The sequence below is a fragment of the Megalobrama amblycephala genome, linkage group LG22, assembly GCF_018812025.1.
Source record: "Megalobrama amblycephala isolate DHTTF-2021 linkage group LG22, ASM1881202v1, whole genome shotgun sequence".
Classification (NCBI taxonomy): domain Eukaryota; kingdom Metazoa; phylum Chordata; class Actinopteri; order Cypriniformes; family Xenocyprididae; genus Megalobrama; species Megalobrama amblycephala.
In genome coordinates, this window is record NC_063065.1 from 1,558,031 (window position 1) to 1,585,425 (window position 27,395).

Consider the following 27,395-nt stretch of genomic DNA (forward strand, 5'->3'; position numbering starts at 1 on the left):
AAGATCTATAAATGCTTATTACAAATCTAGTGAAATGCTGTAATTTTCACACAAAAATGTCGGAAACTATGCAAATGTCAAAATAATGCCCAACTAGTGGCCGCTATGTCCCCAACTGCAAGACTCACAGAGTCCACAGCACATGCAGAGATGGATTGAAAACACCGGATCAGCTGATCACATGAGCAAAGTGAGCACTTGATATTGAAACACTCAGAGCAAACAGACTATATACTTACTTAATTAAATCGATGCCACACCACCACATTAATTCTGAAGTTTGTTCTACTGTTAATGTGTGCAGAACAAATACGCTATATTCAAATTCACTTTGTTTACTCTCACAAATGTTTAAAAGAGTTCCCATCGGAGGTGTCATGCACATGCATCACATTACTGCAGAAAGCAAGCTTGCATGAGTTTAGTTAGCCTTATTCATTTTGGTTGGGAAGAGAAAAGGAGTTTTGATGAACTATAAAATGAATAAACTTCCTTATCGGTTATGGAAGCTTGTTTGTCATATTGCCACTTAAAGGGAAAGTTCAGCCAAAAATGAAAATTCTGTCATTATTTACTCACTGACGTCCAAACCTGTATGACTTACTTTATTCTGGTGAACACAAAAGAAGAAGGTCCAAAACAACAAAATCAAAAAGACACAAAACATCTTCTTTTGTATTCCACAGAGGAAAGTCAAAGTAATTAGTGAAATATTTTTATATTTAGCGGGATATGAGAAGCTCTACACTCTTAAATATGTGTGTGTGTATATACAGTATTTCTGTTTAATTCAATGGGTTACTTGTTTTTTATTTGTAAATTATTAATTAAAGTTTACTAGCAATTTCTGGGTTAATTTTTTTCTAAGGAAATCCACTACCAATGTTTTTTCAGTGTGCAATATTATGTTTGAACAAGTGACCTCTGATCTCAGAAAGGAAGATGTTAAAACACCAATCTCAGTTTAACATGCAGAGCCACTAAGTACGTTTGACTTCCTGACAAGTGTAAACAATGTGGTTCTGTGAAGCTTTTGAAGCACTGAACTACTTGTTTGAGCGACCCCATATAGTGACCAGGTAAACTAAATCGATTAAAAAACACAAAATGCTTGGTAAGCATTTCACTATGTTTTAGACCGAATAAAGTGAAGCAGATGGCCTAGATGCATAACAACTTGAGGACAAGAACATCACAAGCTCTAGAAATAAACACTGAAAAGTACATGTTAAACACCAGTTTGATTTGCAGCAGTGAAGAGGAGACTGAGATGCTCCTGGTGATTTAGGCATGAAGTGTCTCCATCTGAAAATGAGAAGAAAATGGTCAAATATTTAAGAATAAATATACACCATTAAATTATATTGTAGAAAGTATTTAAAAAAAAAAAAAAATCAAAGCAGGCATTACTGCAAATGGTGGAATCTTTTCATGGAAGGAATTTACAACAAACGAGTCATTTGTAATATTTAATAAGTTTCCAAAACAAACATTTCATTTGATTTATGTATTGTTACATTTACAAGCCTCTGCATTAATGTGGAAACAAAAGAATAGTGTGTTTCTTGAAGTTCTTATGCTGTAATCATTATGTTTGGTAAAAAAACAATAATTTTCAAATAATTAGCAATAAATCAGAGTTAAATAAACATGTTCATAGACACTTGAATAGCATTATTCAAGGTTTATTTGTCTTGCTGGCATTTCTTTTGGGCTTTTTATCAATAGGCCTGTAACAAAGTTTAAAGTTCAGGGAAGGAGGAGGTGGGAACCGGTGAACATTAAACAAACTATATTCTAAAAATAAACAAGACGAAAGTGAAGCAGCAGCCCCTAACAGACGACTGCTGCTTATAAACATAAAAAACACTAACATAAATGTCTCAGGCCTGGTAATGCTGCTCATTAGCACTTGCTCCGTTCCCGCGGCTCTCGGCCCCACCCTCCTTGCCACAAGGCTATTTGAGCGTTTATTTATAACACTTGTCTAAACATCAGCATCACAAAGATGCAGGCCTGATTATAATTATTTTTTCTAGAATAAAACAAAGACAGAAACGGTCTCAAACAAGTGATGAATGAAAACTCAGCCAGACACAAATATTGCACACATAGATTACTGCTTTTAGATGGGGATTTAAGGGTTTGTCATTAAATTCTGTGCAGGCCAGCATTATGAAAGACACAAGCTAATAATTAACCATAAGATGGGTAGCTGATGGCCTATTTAATGTGAGATGGTTTTGACTGGTGTGAAACTCACAGTCATTATGGTGCGGTCTTTCCAATTCCCAGTCCCACTGCTCACAATGTAATTCACTTCAGCTGTCAGAACTTTGTTTCTCCCGGTTGTAAAAAAGTGCAAATGAGTTGTATGGATATAACATATGTGAACTGCATTTTAAAGTTTCTACATATGGGCTTTTATTTTCATTCCTTTTTCTGTTATTCTTCAAAATTCACTTCCACGCCACAGCTATAAAGATTTGCCATTAATACTGGTGTATTTTTAACCTTTGAATATATCCTGTTTGACTTCATCAACAGTATGACTGAGAGATATCCACTGAATTTAATCCACATTTTGTTTTTAACCGTCTTACCTGAAAATGTGAACATTGTGCCTGAACTCTAGAAAACATACAATATCAAGCAATAACATGCAATATAACAGTGTATAGAAAACATAAACAAGCACTCATTTTTTGCTGCTAGTAATCTATTTACCACATTTGAATTAGAGACGTTGCTAAAATGGTTTTACAGTACCATGCATTACGGTATAGTACATGTAAATTACAATATATATTAAATTGTACATAATTCTGTATAATTCATTGTTGTTCTATTTACATTGTGCATTCCATAAATTGCATAAAGTATGGAAAAACTGTATATTCCATTGGAAATTTTATTTCTGATTCCCAAGATATAGTTCACCATATGTCCTTTTCCTCAATTTCTGTTTGCCTGTTTCAATATGTGTGCCCAAAGGTATATGTATATTCTTTTCTTATTGTTGTACAGCACTTTGGACTGTGGCCGTTTTTAATTGTGCTCTAGAAATAAACCGAACTTGAACTTGAACTTGAACTATTACTAAAGTTGCATTGATCTATAAAAATATTGATAGAATTAAGGGAAAGCTGAGGTAAAAGAGCCCAGGAAAAGGTGAGGTACAAATGTACAAACCTTCTAATTTTCCTTTGTGTTATCTGAAAATTGAGCAAAATGTTTACATATGAACAGTGCAAAGATCTGTGAGCAAGCAGCTCTAATTCTCAATTGTACATTGAAACAGTTCACTGTGACAGAAATGTGCGCTGATAATACAAGCAAGCCCATCAATCATCTCTTGCTTTTGTTCTTCTGAAGTTTTATGACCTTCTGTGGGCCAATCACCTTCCATTCAAGAGCAGTGGGTGGTTGATAAAAGCAGAAACATCAGAGCAGTACGACTCAGAAGTGGGCTGCAATCACTGGCTGATCCAAAAAACACATTGCAGCTGTAGCAGCCACACTTTCTGGGAATTTATCAAGCTTGCAAACTCGGAAACAGTCACTGAAGGTAAGCTTGTTCATTGATTTGTTATTTATTTATTTTTTAAATATGTGCTGTTAGCATTTGTCACTCCTTTATAAAAGACAAATGATGACAAGGTGAGTCACTGGACCTTTATGCAATGGATGGTTGCATAATGGTGCAATTGAATCGACACTGCTGGAGAAAAGGTTAGAAACAGATTGTGACTAGATGGAACCAAAAAAGGAACAAACTGACAAGAAAAAGAAGACTATGAAAAATGTTACAGCTTTTGGGTGGCAGAAAAACAATATCAGCTTAAAAACTGCACATTTCAGTTGGAGTGGGGTAGTTAAATAGAGCTTGCTGTTTAAGTGTTTCTCATCTTTGTTCTCATCTTAGTCCTTAGTCCTAGGACGATTCCTCTAAGCGTCCAAGCAAGAAACTGAGAGGAAGAGAGAAGTGTTGGCTCATGCCACTCTTGTATCTTTATTACTATAATTTGGCTCAGATTGTCTGTACAAAGGACATACCGATTCAAGGGAAAAATGATTTAAATACAAACTTATCTATTTTGAACTTCAAAATAGTTTGAAGTTCAAGATAGATAGATAGATAGATAGAATAAAAGACAGGCCGAAAGATCAATAGGGCAATAGACAGACAGAATGATAGAACAATAGATAGAACGATAGACTGAACGATAGATCGAACTATAGAACGAACGATAGATAGATATAGATAGAAAGATCAATAGAGCAATAGACAGACAGAACGATAGAATAATAGAATAGACAGAACAATAGAATGATAGATAGATAGATAGATAGATAGATAGATAGATAGATAGATAGATAGATAGATAGATAGATTGATCAATTTATGGATAGACCGAAAGATCAACATAGCAATAGACCAACATAACGATTAAATGATAGATCGTTAGACTGATAGACTGATAGAATTATAGATAGAAAGATAGATGGAATGATATAGATGATAGATAGATAGATCAATTGATCAATCGATAGATAGAGATAGATAGAACAATAGAACAATAGAATGATAGATAGATAGATAGAATGATAGAACGATAGAATGATATATATATATATATATATAGATATATATATATATATATATATATATATATATATAGATAGATAGATAGATAGACCGAAAGATCAACAGAGCAATAGATCAACAGAACAATTAAACAATTAAACAATAGATCGATTGACTCATAAAACGATAGATAGAAAGATAGATGGAATGATAGATATATATGATAGATAGATCAATAGATCGATAGATATATAGATAGACCAAAAGATAAAGCAAGGTGGACAAGATCACCATTAAAAAACAATCGCTGATGAACTAGCGTAGCTGGTGTAGCTGTTTAAGGTTAATGGAGACACTAGCACACACGTTTGTTTAAATGAGTATAAACAAAGATCTTACCTGAAAACTAAAGAAATATGAGATATTCTAAGAGTTGCTTGTTCATTTTGCAGGGGCCAAGATGTGGTTCTCCTGGATTCTGCTTCTGGCTTCTCTAGCAACGTCCTCCGCGTCATCAAGAACTCGGGAATGGGCTCAACATGGAGCTCTGATGTTTGCCGATCTCAGTCCCCGAGAGATGAACGCTGTGAGAGACTACCTCTACTCCTGCAGCGAGCTGGGCCTCACCTCGGCGCGAAACAAGTCCCTCAAGAAGAACAGCATCCTCCTTATGGAGTTGCATGTTCCCCGAAAACATGAGGCGCTCCGTGCGCTGGACAGAGGACAGGCGAAACCTTCACGGCAGGCACGTGTTGTGGTGCAGTTCGGGAACCAGATGGAGCCGAACGTAACGGAGTTTGTCGTCGGACCCCTGCCTTACCCGAAGTCCTACCAGTTGAAGACGTTCAAGGGTGACCGGCCCATCCGCTTCGAGTCGAGGCCAATCTCCTCTGTGGAGTATGAGCACCTGAATGGGGTTTTGGATAAAGTAGCAGCTAAAGCAAACAAGATTCTGCAGGAGAGCACCGGGTTTACTTACGGCAACTGCACTGATCGCTGCTTGACCTTCTCGGACATTGCGCCTCGTGGTTTAGGGCCAGGAGAGAGGCGGACATGGATCATGTTGCAGAAGTTTGTGGAGGGCTACTTCATCCACCCTGTGGGCTTCGAGGTCCTTATTAACCACCAAAACCTGGATCATGAAAAGTGGACGGTGGAGAAGGTGTGGTATAACGGACAGTATTTTGATAGTGTGGAAGAACTTGTAGAGAAGTACGAGAAAGGGACAATCACTAAACTCGAGCTGCCGAAGCATGACGATGAGGATCTTTTCTCCACTTACATCCCCCGTGGACACATGAACACACGGACAGACATCCATGGAGCAAAGCTTGTCGAACCTCAAGGCCGCAGATTCCAGGTGGAGGAAAACTTTGTGGAATATGCTGGATGGTCCTTTGCCTATCGGGTTCGCTCTTCGGCTGGGTTGCAGATCTTTGATCTTCGCTTCAACGGGGAGAGAATTGCTTATGAAATCAGCCTGCAGGAAGCCATTGCCTTCTACTCTGGAGATACTCCGGCCGCCATGCAGACCAAATACATTGATGCCGGTTGGGCGATGGGCACCTCGGATTATGAATTGGCACCTGGGATCGACTGTCCAGAAATTGCTCATTTTGTAGACCTTTACCATTACTATGATACAGACAAACCTGTGCGTTACAGAAACGCTCTCTGCATCTTTGAAATGACCACAGCGCTACCTCTGAGGAGACACTTCAATAGCAACTTCCAAGGAGGGTTTAATTTCTACGGAGGCCTGGAAAACCATGTTCTGGTGATCAGAACCACATCGACTGTGTACAACTATGACTACATCTGGGACTTTGTCTTCTACCAGAATGGCGTAATGGAGTCTAGAGTGAGTGCGACTGGGTACATCCATGCAACGTTCTTCACGGAAAACGGACTGAACTATGGAACCAGGGTTTACAACTATGTACTTGGCAACCTGCACACCCATCTAATTCACTACAAAGTGGATCTTGACATTGCAGGTGAGTTGTTATCAGAGTATAATCTGAACACAGATAATCTGTTTTGTGAGCAAATTACAACACAATAGGTGGTGAATTGGAGTCGATTGCATAACGTGTTTCACTTAATAAAGACCATTTCTGCTCTGTCTCTTTTGAACAGGGAGGGACAACAGCTTTGAATCCATTGGTCTGAAATATGTTAATTTTACTAATCCCTGGAGCCCGGGACATTCCATTGTGCAATCAAAGCTGCATAGGACGCAGCATGAAACTGAACGCAGTGCTGCCTTCCGCTTTGGCAAGAAGTTTCCCAAATACCTGCACTTCTACAATCCCAATCAAAAAAACAAGTGGGGGCATAAGAAGGGCTATCGAATCCAGTATAACTCACATGCTAACAGTGTTTTGCCCCGGGGCTGGAGGGAGGAAAATGGTATTACGTGGTCAAGGTGGGCAAACGTTTGTCTATTTTGCATTCTCTAGTGACTAGTTGAGCATATCTTCATGATTTTGTTGATTGCAGATACCAGTTGGCTGTAACCAGACACAAGGACAGTGAGGTCACCAGCAGTAGCATCTATACTCAGAATGACCCTTGGGAGCCTGTTGTTTCCTTCGAGGAATTCATTCGCAACAATGAAAACATTGTTAATCAGGTACAGACTTGTAGAATTACTTGACCTCCAATTCCAAATGGACCTTGTGCAGCTCAAAGAGGTCTTCAATGTGCACTAAAAAGTAGACACAAATACAACATAGTCAGCATAAATAAATAGTCAGAGTAAATAAAGTGTGATGACAAAAAAACTAGTTCCAACTATAAAAATATTTGAATTGCATCTATTTAAATAGTAAATATTAACAATTTGCTTTACAGCGTTAAGATCTGCCAGAATATCAGATATTTAATCAGATGAACCCTCTGGCAGTAGGAAAGGAAGTAATGTCATCAGACCTGCAAAAAACAAATATAAGTATTCTACTGAATTCAGTGTCAATAAATATCAAACGGCTCACTGATATCACTGGTGTTATTTTAGTATCAATATACTACTATAATTTTTATTAAAAATATTAATAATTTACTAATATTATATTAATATATTTTCCATTTTAATTGTAGTTAAAGTTTTAGTAATTAAGTTATTTTGTATTAGTTTTTTTTTTCTATATATATATATATATATATATATATATATTTTTTTTTTTTTCCAATTTGACTTATTTTAGTTCTTCAAATTAAAATTAAAATTTGAAATGTTGCCTTGGAAACTAACTAAAATAAAATGAAATTTAAAGGGGTTATGACATGGATTATTATTATTATTATTATTATTATTATTTTAATATGTTCCTTGAGGTTCACTTATAATGTTAAAAAAGTTTTTTTGCATAACTTTCTTTGCAAACTCTCCATTACACTTTGCCTTACTGACCAAATAAAATGCTCCGAACAAACATATAATCCTCCGACGTGACCAGGGACGCCATGAAAATAAACCATCCACTTGTTCCCGATGCCGGGATCCTTCGGAATTCTGTACAGAGACGCAAAAGAGCTGTTTAAACTGGACACATCAAAGCAAGCATTCTTTCACTCTTCCATTTGTCCTGTTGTCGGCAGATGTCAGAAACTGAACACACATCTTTACAGTGTATCAGTGTAGACAGCGTCAGAGATTATAATGGCTTCTTTTTGCTTTTGATGACAATCACATCCAGTGTATGCAAATGTCAACCGTTAAGCGACTGAACGCCAGTGGGCGAGGCCTATGGTGCGATGATGTATAACTATTGGTCGAATGTCTTGCTCTAGAGGCAGGCATATGCAAATGGATATGCCCGTGTGACATCACAGGTCACTCAATATCAAAACAAGCTGTTTTGGAGCTTGATATCTTATTTTATACCAAATAATGAAAATGTTTTTAATAGTTTTAGTTTTATGTTGACGATAATAATCCTGACTGGCAATAGGTAAATTAATAGATAAAGATATACAAGAAACTAAAATTATATATTTCTTTGCAGGATTTGGTTGCCTGGGTGACGGTGGGATTCTTACACATTCCTCATTCTGAAGACATTCCCAACACGGCGACTCCAGGAAATGCGGTGGGATTCTTCCTGCGTCCCTTCAACTTTTTTGACGAGGACCCCTCGCTTGCGTCCCGCAGCACGGTCATAGTGCGACCAGATGAAAAGGGCCAGCCGAAGGTTCAGAGATGGACTCCAGAGGTCGTAGGTCACTGTGTCTCAGACAAGCCTTTCTTCTATAATGGTACTTACGCTGGTGTCTAGATAGAGACTGAGCTTTTTTCGTGTCGTGTTGGTGTTTTTGTGCTGTATATAAAATGTAGAAAAAGCTCAGAATTTATGACTTTAAATGCTATTGATGTCAAATATTTACAACCACAAAAACAGAGCACACTTTTTACATTGCATCTGAACAAATGAAACTCAAATTCTTAAAATGTAAAACTTACTTTAAAAACTGTATCTTAAATCTGACATTAAATATTTTCACAATTCAGAATGGCTTGTATCTTTTTGTAAATATAAACCTCACATATATTTCAATTCATAATAAAAAGAAAAAATACTAAATTATATTTTGCATAAATTTAATACTGATATTTATAAATATCACAATGCAAAAAATCTTAAAAAATAGGCTTCATTTTTGTCTTGATCATTTTCAGGTATCAGTTATAATTGTAAATTCTAAATTTAGATAATTTAGGACCTTACTAATTTTTGTATTAAACATGGTGACGGTAATAAACATTTTCTTTATTTCAAGGTTCAATAATGTTTCATGACGCTTCACAAGATTTCGTGAGATACACCTGTTGAAGTGTTTTTGTGCAATCATTTCATGCACTGGGTGTTTATACTGGTTGTCATGGTAACCACATTGTGAGATGAAGTGAGTACCCTTGAAATCCGTAAGTGAGAGGATGTATCCATGGACGGGGCTTATCAGCAGAGAACATCCAGGATTCAGGATGCCGCATCCGTGAGCTCATGGATCCAGCAGTCCTATATGGGCTGAGCATGAGCGGGAAACTGGCTCCTTATGCAAACAGCTCCATTCTGGAATCTCTCAGCAAACAGTCCATAATTCACCTGCAGGGTCTCCCATGGAAACCTACAAAGAGATGGCTGAAAGAGAAAGAGCTTATTTGATACACATGATCAAAGTCTTACAATACAATAAGACTGATTATAATTATTTGTTATTTTTATTTGCAAAACCAGCCAGCATGGGAACTTTTTGCTTTTGAAAGAGGTAAAAATATTAATAAAATGAATATATATATATATATATATATATATATATATATATATATTACAAAAAGAATTGTGTGTATTTGCAGTATACAATGTGTAATTTTGCAATGATCTATAACTAACCAACATAAATCCAACACCAAAATGTCTACACATTATCTTTAGATTTTCTCTAGAATTTTATTACAGTCTAAAAGGAAAACTTCTGAAGCGAGACTTTTATTTTGAATGACGTGAACACTGCAGTTTAAGTAAAGTTCGCTGAGAAAAACGCATTTTCCTGATTTATCAGCCGCTGTCAGATTAAATTTTGTTCAGGCTATATGTCATTGAGTCATTATTGTTAGTACTCTGTCTCTAACGTTATTTTCATAAAATAAAAATAAAATAAAATAAAAAAGTCTCTCACCTCAGAAAAATGAACTTTCCCATCCTTGTCAGACGTCGCACTCTTCAATTGCGCGCGCAAATGTGGATGTGCGCGTTTTATATCACGTGACTACATGAGCAAATAAAATTACGAGCACGGAGCGTCGCCGTTATGTTATAAATTTTTAAGTCATGAAAAGTAAATCACGTAACTGGTACGTCATGTGTACCCTGGGAATGATTTACATACAGGTATGATTTTCATTCTATTCATCAGGATCTGCATCCATTTTAATTCATGCTAGTATTGTGTAGGCCTGTTTACTATGGTAACCGCTTTTTGTAACCCTAAATACCACTTTATTTTCACAATTTTTGTGCTATTTTCTATATTTTTAATGACTGTGATGTCTGATACCAACTTTCTAACTTTAATGTATTAAAAAAAACTAGTTTTGGGACTGCTATTTAATAACTTTACATGACATTGTTTATTCATCAGTGTTAGTGATATTCTTACACCTTATGGTAATTAAAATGGGACATTAATTGGGTGTCAACCATTTTTGAGAAATACATTTGGGTCACGGGTTAATGAGAAATGTGAAAATGTGGGTCCCACAGCTTAACTAGTTGAGAAACACTGGTATACATCAGTATTAGTCTTATTTTTCAGCAGTGGAAGCATGTGTGACTGCTGGTGACCAAAAATACATTATATAACTGTTTGTCTAGATTTTACAGTGTATGTTAAAGAGGTCTGCTCTAGCGATGGAACTGTGATGGAGCGTTAAAGCCGCCTTATAGAGGGATTCCATTCTTTAAATTCACCATGACAACAGCGACTCACACGTCACATAACAACTGAATCCTTACAAAACAAGAAGTTCTGATGATGGATTTCTCTCTAAACACAATCATTTACCATAATGATAGTGTGCAGGGTCAACTACACTTTAATATTTTGTATTACAGACAATTCTAGAAAAGTGATAGGCTTACATTTGACTAACTTTCACGACCTGCAAGGGATTGTTGAATGAATTAGTAAACACTGACACCTAGGGGCCATGTGAGAATACTGCTGTCTGAAAATGTTCGCTAATTTACTAACAGTTTCGTCAAATCTGTACTTTTATGCTTCATATATCATCATATATTATACTTTATATTAAACTTGAATTGTTCTATATTCCAAAATTGATAGGAACCTAATGACTGATAGTCAACCACAATTTCCTTTCTGTTTGTCTATTCATTTTCATATTTGATTCCATGATTCTTGCTTCCAGTTATACATATACATATAGAATAAAATATTTTGTTTCAACTTCGTAATCACACACACACAACTCTGAAATCCGTTAGACAGCCTACAGACTTAAACCACTTTAATTCAGTTGTTTGTCTGTTATAACTGACATGTTGATCTGCTCTATCAATGCAGACATGTTTTCTGAAAACACCTGTGATTGCTGCTAAAGAAGCAAATCTACAATAGTCAGGGGTCAAGAGCTCAACTAAAGCAACAACCAGCTTCCATGATGGTGACCTCAAACCAAACATCTAAACTTTTATCTTCAATTCATCTAAGGCTGTGGTTGAAGAAAGTTAGTTTGTGTGTTTATTTCTCTTTCTTTCAGTGCTTGTTCACAGCAGGTGTTTGAATGATTGAAAGAATATTTCAGGAACATCAAATAACATTCTACTAATATTAAGGAAACTGTACATTTTATGTTCTTGGAATGTTAGGCTACAAATTAACATTTCTAAAATGTTGAATTTTAAATCAAAATTAAGTTGAAAGAATGTTTGAGGAACATTATAACCTTATAAAAATGTTCCTGTAACATTAAGAAAACTGGACGTTTGTAATGTTCCCAGAACCAACACTATATATTATAGTTCGAGAATGTTCTTATAACATAATTCTGTTAGCTGGGATAAAGCCACAGTGTTTTGATACACCTCTCATTTGAATCTGTCCAGATGGAAGCGGTGACCCCTGATGTACACTGAAACATTAGAAAAAGACTTTTTGAATGATTAAGCTACAATGAAATGTTTAATGTCTTTAGTCTTTATTGTGTGACATAGACATCAGTCATGTGACCAGACCCACCACAAGATCATTAAACCATAATGAAATGCAAAGCAATTTTAAGAGAGATAGTCATAAATTGAGACATAGAAATGGGGAAATAATATTTCCTAAAGTATATATGTATGTGGAACTGTAATTGAACATGTGCAAGAACAGTTGTAAAGATTACAAAGAGTTACAGAAATGCCAAGATGCTGTATGCATTAATATGTGTATGCCTTATAAAGAGCGTGTAAAGTGTGAAAGAAGCATCAGATCTCTGTCGGTCATGTAGGGATGGCGGCTTTGGCCGAGGCCTGAGGATTGATCTTCTTCAGCTTCTCCATGATAGACTCGTACTGCTTATTCCTTTCAGCCTCTGAGAGTGAAGACGGATTGATCTCCAGGAATTTATATGCAGTCTTTGACTGAACGCTGAAGATGCCCTGTGCTCTCTCACAGCCTGCACCAAACCTGTTCCAGCACTGAAAGATTAAAGACAGCATTAATCAAAACACACTCACTAAAAATACATCGACAAACACTCATGACGTGCCTGAAATCACTCACTATTCCCTACATATTTAATTTTTTCATTCAAATTTTATTTGGCTATTAGTAAAGGTCATGGCAACATTATTTTTTTCCATTACTTTAACTCAAAATAATTTGACCAATTTCAACTTCAATAGTGATCTGCACGGATAAATCATTTATAATAAACATTTCAGTATTCTATAATTGATTTCTTGGTGACTTTAAATGGTTAATTCACCAAAAAAATGAATTTTCTGTCATTAATTACTCACACTCATATCGGTCCAAACCCATAAGACCTTCGTTCATCTTTAGAACAAAAAAATATATATTTTTGATGAAATCTGAGAGCTTTCTGAAGCCACTTTCAAGGGTGAGTAACTATTGACAGAAATTTCATTTTTGGGTGAACTAACCCTTTGTTCTACATGACTGTATTCTACATCAATTAATCCTACCCAATACCTAAACTCAGGGGCGGCGCTAGGGGTGGGCTAAGGGGGCTGGAGCCCCGAATGTTTTTCCAAAAGCCCCGAATCTTTCAGGTTTGAGGTTTCTTAACAGTGCTGTCAAATTATAATTTTCTAAACATATATCTCTATTAAAATACGTTAAGCAGTTCAATACCGCTTTTCTACAGTATCCATACACCGGCAGCGCTTTCTCTCTTCTCTCCGACAGCGAGTTCACCCGCAGCTGAACACAGACACGCCTCCTGTCACTCACTCAGAGCAGCGGCAGGCCTCGAGACGCTCGTTCGGTCCGGTTGAAGGGTTTTTGTTATGATATAACTGATATGACAACTTTAGCACAGATTGTTTCCCATCAATGACCCTGTGCTGCCGCCATTGTTTCATAATGAACCGAAAATTTAAAACATACATAGCTGGTCTGTAACGTTGTATTTTGCCAACGAGCTAAAATCGAAACCGTGATATGGCTTTGTGCCTTTATAAAACAGCAAAATACAGCGATTAAGTATACAGTCTGTTTGTGCTGCGTGTTTTAAAGAGAAGTGCGCACATTTGCTCGACATCAACTGGTGATCTGGTGATCAAAATAAAAGCGTAAGGATTTATCTTATTAATTACTACAAAAGTAGGCTATTGTAATTTCCCTATTCTGTTGTGTAAAGTAACTTTTGTGTAAAATAATTTTTGTGTACTGTTGTGTAATTTTTATTTTTAAATTTAATTTAGAGTGCATTTGTTACAATATGTGGATATAACTGTCATATGAATAATTATATAGACCTAAAACACTATTATTATTTTTATATTATTGTAATAATTGTTTGGCATCCTAAAACACAATGTAGACTGAGACAATATCACAACTAAAAAGATGTTTGAACCCTCTTTCATGTCCAGGTACAAGTCAATGCTGTTTCTTTGGTCAATTTGCATACTGTACATGGGTTGAAGCTCTTAATTTTGAGCTCTCAAAGTGCACCAGATTGATGCATTTAACCTTAAAATGTACAAAATTTTCTTCTGGGGGAGCATGCCCCCAGACTCCCCTAGAGGAGGCACACCAAACATAGTTTTACAAATTATTATGGGAAATAATGAACATTTTCTACAACAAAGTTCCTTTCATGACAGTAAAGCTGTTAACAGAAAATTAAAATGTCATTGGGCAAAATATTTGAGCTAAGCCCCGAATGTTCACAACGTCTGGCTCCGCCCCTGCCTAAACTCAACTACCTCACTAACTATTAATAAGCAGTAATTAGGAGTTTGAAGCAATATTTAATAGTGAGAATTGGACCCTAATCTAAAGTGTGACCCAACTTTCACCAGAAGCATTTATTCAACGTCTAACTAACCTTTTTTGCTTCTTCAATGGACTCCAGAAACTCCTCCTTCATGTCTTCCAGGTATTCAATCAGTTTATCTCCAGCAAAGGTCTTGTCTTTCAGTGTGCCTAGCAAAGCAGACACTTTCTCCCAGAACTTATTAAGATCAACCAGAATTTGTCGGATTTGATCAAGATTCTTCTGCGCTTGCTTCAGGTGAACAGGACTGGGAATCTCACCTGAACAAACAACATACAACAGATTCTGATTTATGAGAGATCATTGGGAGCCTTCAGGCTGTGATGAATATTTAAACAGCATGATGTGCACACTGATGCATTTACTGTGTGTTTATGATCATGATTTAAAAGAGACTCTCACCCTGTTTTATTTTGCAATTGGCCAACTTCAGCTGAAAATCAGTCTGTTTGATGTTAATTTCCCACTTTTTGTTTCGCACACTGTCCTTTTTAGCGATAAGAGGGGTCTGTTCGGCTTGTTTAGCAATAATAGCATCATTGTCATAGTGTCCATCAAATGAGAACAAGCCCCATAAAAAAGACTGATGGTATTTATTATTTTCGATCAGATCCTGCTGCTCTTCAGTGTTTTTTTTAATTTTGTTCTCAATTGCCTCCATTTCGCTCTCATTTTGTTTCAGCTCCACTTTAAGCTTGTCCAGAGCATCCTCCAGAGCCTTCATCTCGACAGTGTGTTCCTTTATTTTTCCTTCAGTCTGGTTCTGTTCTTGATACACATCACTGGTGCATGTTTTCACACTTTGGGCTCGTTTTTCATACCTGAAAAATAGGGTGCATGTACAGTGATATAGTCTGGATTTCACAAGCATAACAACTGAACAATTTTCTCTAAGAGGACCTATTCTGCCCTTTTACACAGTCTTGATATTGTCTTTGGGCTCTACTAGAACAGGTTTTCATGTTTGAATGCTTATTTTTCTCCATTGTTGCAGCTCCTCTCTTCTCAGTCTGTCGTTAAATTTGGAATTAGTTCAACCCAAAATGAAAATTCTGCCATTAATTACTCACCCTCATGTCGTCCAAAGATTTTCGTTCATCTTCAGAACACAAATGAAGATCTTTTTGAAAAATCTGACAGCATTCTGTCCTTCCATTCTCTGCCTTTGAAACCTGATCTTTGACACTTCAAAAAGTTCATAAAGAAATCAGAAAGCTAATTTATATGTATCAAGTGGTTTAGTCCAAATTTTCTGAAGAGACTTCCCAGATAGAAAGCAATGATCGAAAAAAATGTTAAATCAGTGTTAATGTGTCAACGTTAACCTCACTGAATCAATATCTCTTTTGCACCTTCAATTAATGTTAAAAAAATGTTGAAATTTCAACAAAAAAAAAAAAAAATCAATGGTAATGGTATTGAATCAACGTTTGTGTCACGGCACACATGAAGACAAACAGGGTAGGTCCAATTGCAGGTATTTATTGGGGTAATCCAAAGCGTAAATCCAGAAACAGGCAAGGGTCAAAATCCATGATAACAGTCCGTACACAAAACAAGAAAAACACAACGAAAACCAAAACAGAGAAACCAGGAACGTTCGTGAAGACACCATAACAAAGGCAGAGACAAACCAGGTATAAATAGACACTAATGAACAAACACAAAACAGCTGTGTGCAATGACGTGGGATAATCAGTCCGGGAAGTGTGTTATGGGTAATGTAGTTCATGGGGTGAAAACAAGAGTCCAGGATGGAGTGCCCTCTAGTGACTGATTAGGGCACTCTCACTAGTGATCGTGACATTACCCCCCCCTCAAAGGAGCGGCTACCAGACAAAACAAAAACAAAAACACAACTCAGGGAGGTGGACAGGAGGAGGATCAGGGGGAGGGATGGCGGGCCAGATCCAGGGTGCCCAACAAATAGCGAGGGCGGTGCTGGAGGAACTAACCAGAATGGTTCCAGCAGTTCTGGAGTCCTGGCTGAGTGCCAGGGTGGCGCTGGAGGTACTGACCAGGCGGGTACTGGCAGGTCTGGATTCCTGGCTGAGTGCCAGGGCGGTGCTGGAGGAACAGACCAGGCGGGTCTCAACGGTTCAGATAGCCTGGGCAGAGGCGGCAGGGCAGAGGGCTTGGATGGCGGCGGCAGGGCCGGAGGCTTGGACGGCGGCGGCGGCAGGGCTGGCCAAGGGTGCTCTGTGGCCATATCAGGGAGAGCGGACAGCTCGGTAAAGGCAGCAGGCTCAGGCTGGGGCTGCTCTGGGACAACAGCAGGCTGCTCGGGCTGCGCTGGGGGCGGCGGCAGGGCAAGACGCTTCGTTGGCGCTGGCAGGGCAAGGCGCTTCGTTGGCGCCGGCAGGGCAAGGCGCTTCGTTGGCGCTGGCAGGGCAAGGCGCTTGGAGAACCCACAAACAACCCCTAGAGTGGTCTCCAGGCCTTGTAAGACGGAGGAAGCCCTTTTCCTCCTTCTCCTCCGCTTATGAGGGTGAGGCGGTGGCTCACCCAAAATGGATTCACTGGCTGGAGCGGGCTCTGGAGTGGACTCACTGGCTGGAGCGGGCTCTGTAGCGGACTCACTGGCTGGAGTGGGCTCTGGAGTGGACTCACTGGCTGGAGCGGACTCACTGGCTGGAGCGGGCTCTGTAGCGGACTCACTGGCTGGAGTGGGCTCTGTAGCGGACTCACTGGCTGGAGCGGGCTCTGTAGCGGACTCACTGGCTGGAGTGGGCTCTGGAGCGGGCTCACTGGCTGGAGCGGGCTCTGTAGCGGACTCACTGGCTGGAGCGGGCTCTGTAGCGGACTCACTGGCTGGAGCGGGCTCCGGGAAGACCTCCAGGCCTTGAGAACTGACTGAAGCCTTTCTCCTCCTCCTTTTCCTTCTCCGTGAGTTAGGCGGTGAACCTGTGCCCACCTCCTCTGTGGACTCTGGAGCGACTTCACAGGCTGGAACGGGCTCTGGAGTGGATTCACGGGCTGGAGCGGACTCTGGCTGAGCATGTGTTGCCAAACGACTCTTGTGGGAGAGATAGCCAACAAAGCCCCAAAAATCCAGGGTCTGGAGCCCCTCCAACTCACACTGAGGCCGAGGGTAATCAAGGCACCCATTGAAAACCCCTTTTAACGCCTCATTATACCGCAGCCCTCTTGACAATGTCCAGAAAAACTGGGCAAAACACCCTATCTCTCTCCCCTCCTGTCGCAGAGCCAGCACCGCCCGAACAAGAGCCATCCGTTCCATCACCGTGGCTGGAGGAGTGATCCAAAGTGCCCTCTAGTGACTGATTAGGGCACTCTCACTAGTGATCGTGACAGTTTGCACTCTCAGAAAACTACAACTGACTTAAAGCCACACAGCCTGAAATCAACTGAAGATAAAAGAAGACAATAAATCTCTCAAGATCTCAGCAGAAGTTCTTTTTGAGAATTAACATTAACATCAACATCTAAACCTCTGTTAATTCTCAGAAAGAACTTCTGCTGAGATCTTGAGAAATTTATTGTCTTCTTTTATCTTCAGTTGATTTCAGGCTGTGTGGCTTTAAGTCAGTTGTAGTTGTTTCATTTTCTGAGAGTGCAAACACTGATTCAGTACCATTACCATTGATTTTTTTGTTGAAATTTCAACATTTATTCAACATTAATTGAGGATGCAAAAGTGATATTGATTCAGTGAGGTTAACATCGGCACATTAACATTGATTTATTATTTCAATCATTGCTTGCTACAGATTTAAATTAGGCTTTTACTCACATTGTAAAACATTGATCAGCTCAACCTAACCTGAATGACAGATCAGACCTCTTCTGGGAGCTCAATCGTGCTGTGTAACACGAGAATGAACCTCACTGGTTATGCAGCACTTTGAGTTTATTTTGAGCTGATCAATGTTTACATGTGAGTAAAAGTCTAAGAAAATCATTTGTTTGCTGTGTACTAATAGGGAAAATGATTGTTTGTTTTGAAATGCTAAACTTCATAAATGTTTTCACCTCGTCACCATGTCACCCACGGCACTGATGATGTCCTCGATCCATGTTCTGGCTTTCTCCAGGTAGATCACAGCCAGTACGGGTTTGTTCTTCTCAACAGCTTTTATCAGTATCGGGAACAGCGAGGTGACCAGGTTGGAACTCGTGCCGGCACACTACAAGAAAACGAGGATAATTAATCCACAAGAATAATTTCATACAAGTATCAACCTTCCATTCTCTCTCTTGAAACCAACACGGAAGTGACAAACTGCAATTCATCGACTGGCCGCTAGAGACAGACTCCAAAAGAGAGTCAATCCCATAGACACTCCATGTTAATAAACTTTACAGCAGAAAAAACACATTTACAGCCTGGTACACAAAGTGGTTTTGGTCTATATAGCTAATTTTGCCCTTCATGATAACTGTTAAGGGGTGACTTAACTCATCCATTTAAATTATATTAAGTTCTGCATAATTAAGGCTGTGGCCACTTGGATTGCCACTGCTGTCACTGTATGTAAAAAAAGGCTTTTCAGAAACCTACGGGTGTCGTCACGGACAAAATGTCCATGTATTATACCATCTATGGTTTCATAAAATATGTTTTTTGTTGGCCATTGCACTAGTATCTATAACAGCTTATTTTCACATGCAGAATACTGAGGAAAAAAGTCTGAAATTTGGGAAAAATTATAAATTAGTGTGATTACTAATCATCTATTAGTAGACTATTAGGACTATCAATTAGCCTCACCTTCAGCAGAACAGCCTCAGAGGATCCGAACAGCATTTGTGTTTCAAGAGCTTGGTCTCTGATCATACGCTCCAGCTGTGGGAAGCCTCCCAGACACAAGAATGACAGATTATAGAGGAGAGCCGTTCGCTCCGCAGACGGGAGAAGCTCCTGGATGAAGTCTGGACTCAACTGAGAATCACTGACGACAACCTCTGAGACACCAAACCGAGCATTAGTGATGTTCAACAACCTCTGGGGTTCAATTAATGGGTGAAATGTGTCATAACAATTATTTATAAATTTATTTATATTGTCTTGAACTACTATTTCAGGGTAAATAATTGAGTTTAAAAAATGTAAAGTGTCTCACCTTTGCTATTGGCCATGTTTTCTTTTAAATTGATCGAAGACTGGTAATGCGTCCAACCGTACGGTCTCTAAAAATATGACAAAAGATATGATGCAAGTAGAATCAACAGATTGCATTTAATTCCCCTTGTGAAAAGTGTGCTTAATTGTACTAAAAGTGTACTTTTTAAAACGTTGCAGATAATATAATATACTTAAATTTAAAAGGCAACTTAAGTTTACTTAAAGGTCTCCATTTCACAAAATGTAATTTAAGTTTAATGTGTCCCCAGAATGTGTCTGTGAAGTTTCAGCTCAAAATACCCCATAGATTTTGTATTATACCATGCCTATTTTGGGGTGGGATTAAAAATGTTCTGATTTGTGTGTGTACACCTTTAAATGCCCATGCTCGCCACCCCCAAGCTTGCGACTCTATAATACATTGCAAAGACAATACAATAAGTTCACACAGGTAATATAACTCTCAAAATATGTCATTACAAACTGCTCATGATGCAGCATATCAGATCACATAAGTATGGCATGTATTTTGTGGATGTTTACATTCGATTCTGAATGAGTTTGATAGTGTGCTCCACAGATAACAGGGCTAAAGCTAACGTTGCACACTATTGGAAAGATTTATAAAGAAGATGACTTTATGCATTACATTATGATGATTATAAGCAAAACATAACAAACCACCTGAGCACAAATTTTCATGGCTTTTTGGTCACAACAAATGTGTCCTGAATACACATGGTAACAGCAGCCAAAGTAAATTAAAGTGAAACAGTCAAGGTTTAAGAGCCCAACTAAAGCAAACACTGATCTCCATCACGGTAACATAAAACGAAACAAAACAACATCTGAAGCTCTGTTGATTCTCAATAAGAACTGTTAGACGTCTGACAGAAATAATGTCAATCTGGTTAGTAATAAGTGAAGCTGGTAATGTTGTTTTTGTTGTTTAACTTTGAGAGATTTAATGTCTTTATGTTTCTGCTTGTCTTTTTTCTGTTCTTTTTGTTTCTTTCCCTTCAGTGATTCTGCTTGTTAACAGCAGGTGTTCATCAATAATTCTCATTCATCACTTAATTAATCACTTAATTATCTCATTAACTTCAGTGTTACTCTAACACTCTTTAGTGTGGACACATACAAGTGTTCATTTTAAACTTAAGATTTTGCTGTGGGGTTAAAAGGGTTAAAGGTGTAAGATGAAAAAAACTCAATGTGAAACGTAATTTAATAGTATCAACTGTTAATTAATTTATGGCAACTTGCTGTAAAAAACAAAACAAAAACAGCAATTTACTGGCAACCACAGCTACCAGTAGATTACCATAAAATCATGGAAAAACAGAAATATACTGTAAATTAATTTAACTAAAGAAAAACAGCAATAAAATAACAATAATAACTGCTCTGTAATTGGCCAAAACGCAAACTGCGACTTTTCTCAAGATCCTCTACTCTTCCCTGTGGAACCCGGAAGTTAGACCTCTGACCTACTTTCAGTACGTTCTGAATTTCTCTGTTTTGAATTTTAGAATATTGAATTTAATGTTTTGAATTTGTTATTCATGTTGAAAACTTGAATCTGTATGTTTAAGAAGTGTATATTTGCAGTCTAAGAATTCAGTACAAAAAATACGCTGTTTGAAAATACATATGTGGAAAATTATGGCATAAAAAATAAATTGTTAAATATCAAATGTCCAGGATTCAAGTTTAAAAAAATTCAAACTCAAATCTATATAAAATGGCAGTCAATATTCAATTCTGTTAAATGACACTAATAATTTAAATGTACACAATTCAAATTCGGTCCGTGTAACGCTTCACAATTCAATTTTCAGACCATGCATTGCAAATGCAAAAATGAAAAATTGAAACCAGACGTTCATTTTTCTTGTTTTTCAGTTACATAATCAATGGATGTTTGCCATTTTTTCCCCCTTTTTTCAATTTCACTTTTGCAAAATGATGACTTAAAAAAACAATCATTTGACTAAATGAAATTAACCGATTTTCTTTTTTTTCCCCATTTTTTTGTCTTGCAATTTGCGCCGTGGGCTGTACCATTAGCAAGGGGGTGTGGCCGCGGACTGCTGTCATCTCACTGATGTAACTTCTTTATTTACACTGCATGCATGTTGAGGAGTAGTTTAAAAGACTGAACACACAGGATCATCTTTTCACTCTATCATTTTTATTATTAATATACTAGTAACTGTTCTAAATATAAGGTAGTCTGGACTGGCCATCGCGGTGGCTTGGCTGATTTGGCACATATTGTCTAGTTTGTTTGTATTTACTTATTCGTTATTACTTTATTTTATTAATATACATCATGCCCTTGTTAAGGGAGTGCATTTTACTTGGTAGGCTACAGTACAATCACGAGATCCCAGTTCATTTTCAGAGGGATAGGGCAGGCTTGCAGATCCTTCACGTCAATATATGAAAGATAAAAATACCAAGCGAAAATATATATTTTAAAAAATTGAGCATCATTTTAAAAATTGTTAGGTTTTAGCTCTCGTTTTTTAGCCTAGCCTAAAATATTTTATATAGGCTAGCTATAGCGCTGTCAAGATAGGCCTATAAGATTTATATCGGTTCATTATCAAATGCTAGCCTGGTAATACCAGACTCTGCTACTTCTCTTTGCTTCGTAGACAGAGTCTGGAATGGCATAATAGAGAAGTGTTTACTCTCTCGCTAGGTCGCGCTTGTCTGAAGTTTAAAATCATTGGTTACCCGTAAGCCAATCAGATACGTTTAGTTATGACGTATGTTATGCAGCTTCGAAGCACAGACATCATGCATCGAACTCAAAACTATGATTGAACTTCCACTATAAACCTGTTGTAAACACACACAGCTGTCAACATTGAACACTGAATAAGGGATTTTTTACACGATTATCATGCGCACCGTTGTCATCATCTTTTAGCTTAGGATATTTTTTCAAATGAGACCATTTTCATTTTCACGTTTCTGTGAGCTTTCGTTCGTAAACAATCAATGATACGCTCTCGAACTGAGAACCATCCAAACCATCGATCAGTGCAAACGTTTTAGGATCATGCCCAAACGTTATGTCAATCAAGCCAAACCGAAATTTGAAGGCTGATCTCTCAGGTTGACGCGCAAGCTGGGCTGACTTGAATTAAGTTTTCGTGAGGATTTATAGTTTATGGACTTTTTTGATTTCGGTAAATACATCTAGAAAGGTAAAAGCATTGATGACATCTATAAAACAGATATCTGAAAGCCAGTGAGGAGGACGCACGAGAGGAGACCTGCGCGTTAAATTGGTATGTGTACTGTAATACTGCATTTACAAGGCTTATCAGTGGCGTGCATTTTTATCGTGAAAGTTAAAGTAGCCTACCCTTTGCGGTTGCGTCGCGGTGCCCCCGTGTTCCCATTTCTCCCGATGTCCATTGCAATTTATTTACTTCCTTTCCCGCGAGCCTTTCAAAGAAACTCCATGAGCGGAAAGACGCGTTCGGCGCATACTTGCATCGCCCGTGGTCAAGTGCAAGCCACTTCACAGACACAGATATGAACACATGATGATGCGAGCGAAATGCCGTTTGAAAAAGAGTTGAATGTTCTCCATAACAGAGCGAATTACATCCCGTGTCTCGCTTCGGTTTTCGATTTCTCTAACCTACAATGTAAAACTCGGCGCTTAGCATCTACGTCATGGCTCTCAGCCCGCCCTCTGTTCGTTGATTGGCCCGGCTGTTTTCAGACCGGTGGGAAACACAAAGCTCTGAAGCTGTCTCAGACTGAGTACAGAAGCGAAATGAAATTGAGCGGAAGTAGGAAGTCTGACGTAGTCAGGCTAATCAAATGCTGGATTCTCGCAGTAATCCTTTGGATACACCACAGGCAACAAATAATGCCGAATAAGTCAATAAATAACTACAAACAAGATGGGCAGTGCCAAATCAAAGTATTTGTATTTATTTATTAAAACAATGGAAAATAAATCATAGTGCTCCTGACTTGCAGCATAGATATATTTGATTTGCCTCATCTCCGGCGAACCGCCTCTACTGTAATGTTAATAACTGTGCTGGATTTAAGGTTATTTTAAGCGAATAAGAAGCGTGTGAAGTGCGGAAGCTCAAGCGGTTGCCGTGGTAACGAACGATGCCCGCTAAAGAAAACATCTGCATTTTTACTGTACAAATATTGTATTACAAACAAGAGCTAAAAACTTAACAATGTTTTGTATATTTTTTTATAAATGTTTTGTATATTTTCGCTTGGTAGTCTTTTTTATCTTTCATATATTGACGTGAAGGATCTTGGCAAGCGCTGCTGCTCCAGCTGCCCTCCGTCAGCCTATCCCTCTGAAAATATACTGGGATCTCGTGGTTGTACTGTAGCCTACCAAGTAAAATGCACCCCCTGGCAAAGGGTATTGTATATTAATAAAATAAAATAATAACGAATAAGTAATTGTAAATACAAACAAGCTGGGCAACATGCCAAATCAGCCAACCCACCGTGATTTTACTTTTCCCAGCTCGCGCTGGCCTGTCCGGACTGTCTATATTAAGCACAGTTATTATATTAATAATTAAAAATGATAGCACTTCGGGTGAAAACTTCTTTTAAACTGCTCCTCAACATGCAGTGTAAAGAAAGCAGTTACATCAGTGAGATGACGGCAGTCCGCGGCCACCCCCCCCGAGCTAATGGTACAGCCCACGGCGCAAATGGACCCTTCGCTAAGCCACGCCCGAAAACCGCCACAGGCCAATCGTGGTTTAGCAACCGTTACTAGGCACGGGAGGTCTGTCAAGCTTTCGAGTGAGGGAACGTTCCGAAGTGTTGTGCTTTATGGATTGTGTTAACCTGATACCCGGTATCCTAAAAGTTTGGACGTGGTGGTGGAATTTTTTTCCCTTCCCGAAACCTAAAACCCAAGGGGGAGAAATGCCGATGTTCTGACAATTTGTGCTACCCTGTCAGATTTTGCTACCTCCCATTGAAACAATAGGTAACGTTAGCAAAATCTGAAAAATGCTAACGTTACCCATCAGATTGTGCTTCCAGCGTGATATTAACGTGGTCTATGGCTTTATTACCATCTACACCTACCCCAACCCTGAACCTACCCTTATAATAGTGCATATACAGTAATTTTGTGTTATTTATCATGACAACAATAATGTAATATTGATGTATGCATATGCAGTAAGCCCGGGAGGACAACCTGACGGGTAGGTTAGCTAGCTAGCTAACTCAACACATCATTGCTTGGAAATAATGACGGTTCTTTGTTCATAATTCATATATTTGAACGTGAAATAAAATGATTAAAGGCAAGACGGAGTTACGTTAGCCTGGCGTGCTAAAAATATAAGCGGGAGAATGTTATCATTGCAAAGTGGTCAGATAACGTCTTGTGTTTATTCCACAATACTTATGGATAAGCTGTTTGATTTAATTATTAGGTTATTTTCACAAATTTCACTTAACCTGCTGTGGATGAACAAAGCTTTTCCTCAATAATTTGTGTGTTTCCCAATTGAATGGTCAGCGTATGAGACGGCTGCTGCTCGCGCTGGGAGCTTTAGCTTCAATTTTGATCAAATTATTTTCTAATTGGTTGCATATTATGTCGTGGATATATCCCTCGAATGCATACTGCAGTCCCTTTTGTCTTGCTCTCTCAGATATTTCACCTGTTCGCCAAAAATGACAAATTATCTCCTTGAAAATGTCTGACACCGGTGCATACACACTGTAAATGACTTGCCAGACGCGAAAGCTTGACAGGCGTAGCAACAGTAACTAAGGAGGGCGGGGCTTAGCGAAGGGTCCATTACAAGACAGAAAATGGAAAAATAGAAAATCGGTTAATTTCTTTTATTCAAATGATTGTTTCTTAAGTCATCATTTTGCAAAAGTGAAATTGAAAAAAGGGAGGAAAAATGGCAAATATCCATTTATGATGTAACCGAAAAAAAGGAAAAATGAACGTCTAGTTTCAATTTTTCATTTTTGCATTTGCATTGTATGGTCTGAAAATTGAATTGTGAAGCGTTACACGGACCAAATTCAGATCATTTTGTCATTTTTCTAGCTCCATACACTTTAGGGTAACCATGGAATTTGTAGTAAAATGATTATACAATTGGCAAACAATCTGCCAAAATAAAAAATAAATTCTAGCTGGTGTAGCCTAAAGTAAATTGTGAATAAAGTATAACACACTTACTGTATATTCTGTGTTCTCCTGAAAGTCTTCAGCTGTCTTACGCTTACAGACAGCTGTATTTATGCTTCAAATCAGATATCACATGACGATGTGGTAAATCAGGAATTGGTTATGACTTGCAAAGGCCCTGGGGCCAAATTTCCTCCCACACACTGTTCCCATTTCCAGTGTTTCCCTTAACTGCGCATTCACAGTAATGGAAGTTATGACGATCATGAATATTCAAACCATTCTCACTCTGAGACCTTAAATCCCACCATACAGTTTCATAACAAACTAAAAATATTTCACAACTTTGGCAAAATATCTGTTAAACTAACTAAAATCAAATTACAAAAGGCTACAGTTTAATTAAATATGTTTGAAGTGCAGACTTTCATCACATGATCAGCTCAAGATCCATTATTTTCAGAAAGTGTTCAAATGTATGACTTGTGCATTAAAAGACATTTTTTTTTTTTTTACATTTTTAAATATATGCAGTGTACAATTGTTGTATGTGTTGTAATTGTGTTGTAACATGTGTTGTAATTGTGATTAAAATCTAAATAATAATAATAATATCTTTAATAAGTTTACACCTCCAGAGAACAATCATGTTACAATTGTACACAAATCTAAAATAGCAAACTTAAAGCTGCAGTCCGGAGGTTTTGGCTCTTTGTCGCTGTAATGTATTGTTCATGCGGTGCTATACTATGCACTACGGTAGTTTCCCATGTGTTGAACGTTGGTTGGATCAGCAAGGCAGTGTAACTGAGAGAGCGAAAAACGGAAGCACTCACCAGTAAAGACTCTGCAGTGAAATGGTTGTCCGCGACTTTCCTCTGTACAGTAGAACGTAACAATGGCGACGAGGTGGTTTCAGAAGCCTTAGTGCATAGAATGAGCACGGCTAATCCAACAAAAAAGCGGCATAGAAGAGGAAAAGAAAACTGTTTGCAGCCAAACGAACGTGCACGGCCACGGAGGCAGCGACAGTCAGTCACACGCTGAGCTCGTGGGAGTAGGGCGACATCTAGAGGACGAAATGATTACAACAGCCACAAAGGTAACAGTTGGTCTGTTGACATTCACTGCACATAATTGACGTATTGAAAAGTAAAGAGAAAAGAGAAAGACTGAATAATTTACAAAGGAAAGGAACATAATAATAATAAAACCAAGGAAAATGGCCACAATAGGACGAGTGCCTGAGTTCGACAGTACTAAAGAGGATTTTGATACCTTTTTGGAGAGATTTGAGCAATGGATTGCTGCAAATGAAATTGACAGTGGAAAAAAAGCAAATGTTTTCCTGAGTGTTTTGGGACCAGTCGAATATGGCCTCTTGAAAAGTCTAGTGGAACCTGCAAAAGTGATTGAGTTATCATACCAGGAAATTTCTCGGACGCTTTCTGACCATTTTAAGCCCAAGCCAATTCTGATTGCAGAACGTTTCAGATTTTAC

General features: G+C 38.2%; 2 protein-coding genes across 2 annotated transcripts; one reads left to right on the plus strand and one right to left on the minus strand.

Annotated features, from left to right (window-relative positions):
- Positions 1 to 3,374: 3,374 nt before the first annotated feature.
- On the plus strand, positions 3,375 to 9,061 carry aoc1 (amine oxidase copper containing 1). The gene is made up of 5 exons (XM_048175079.1): positions 3,375 to 3,568; positions 5,041 to 6,585; positions 6,728 to 7,016; positions 7,091 to 7,223; positions 8,599 to 9,061. Exons 2-5 carry the CDS (start codon positions 5,049 to 5,051, stop codon positions 8,866 to 8,868), a joined length of 2,229 nt encoding a protein of 742 aa, XP_048031036.1. The 5' UTR covers positions 3,375 to 3,568; positions 5,041 to 5,048; the 3' UTR covers positions 8,869 to 9,061.
- Positions 9,062 to 12,294: 3,233 nt separating this feature from the next.
- Positions 12,295 to 26,003, minus strand: LOC125258260. The gene is made up of 7 exons (XM_048175158.1): positions 25,946 to 26,003; positions 19,712 to 19,778; positions 19,360 to 19,553; positions 18,621 to 18,775; positions 15,030 to 15,448; positions 14,679 to 14,887; positions 12,295 to 12,798 (listed from the first exon to the last, which is right to left on the minus strand). The coding sequence occupies exons 2-7, from the start codon at positions 19,725 to 19,727 to the stop codon at positions 12,601 to 12,603; spliced, it is 1,191 nt and encodes a 396-aa protein (XP_048031115.1). The 5' UTR covers positions 19,728 to 19,778; positions 25,946 to 26,003; the 3' UTR covers positions 12,295 to 12,600.
- Positions 26,004 to 27,395: the final 1,392 nt, after the last annotated feature.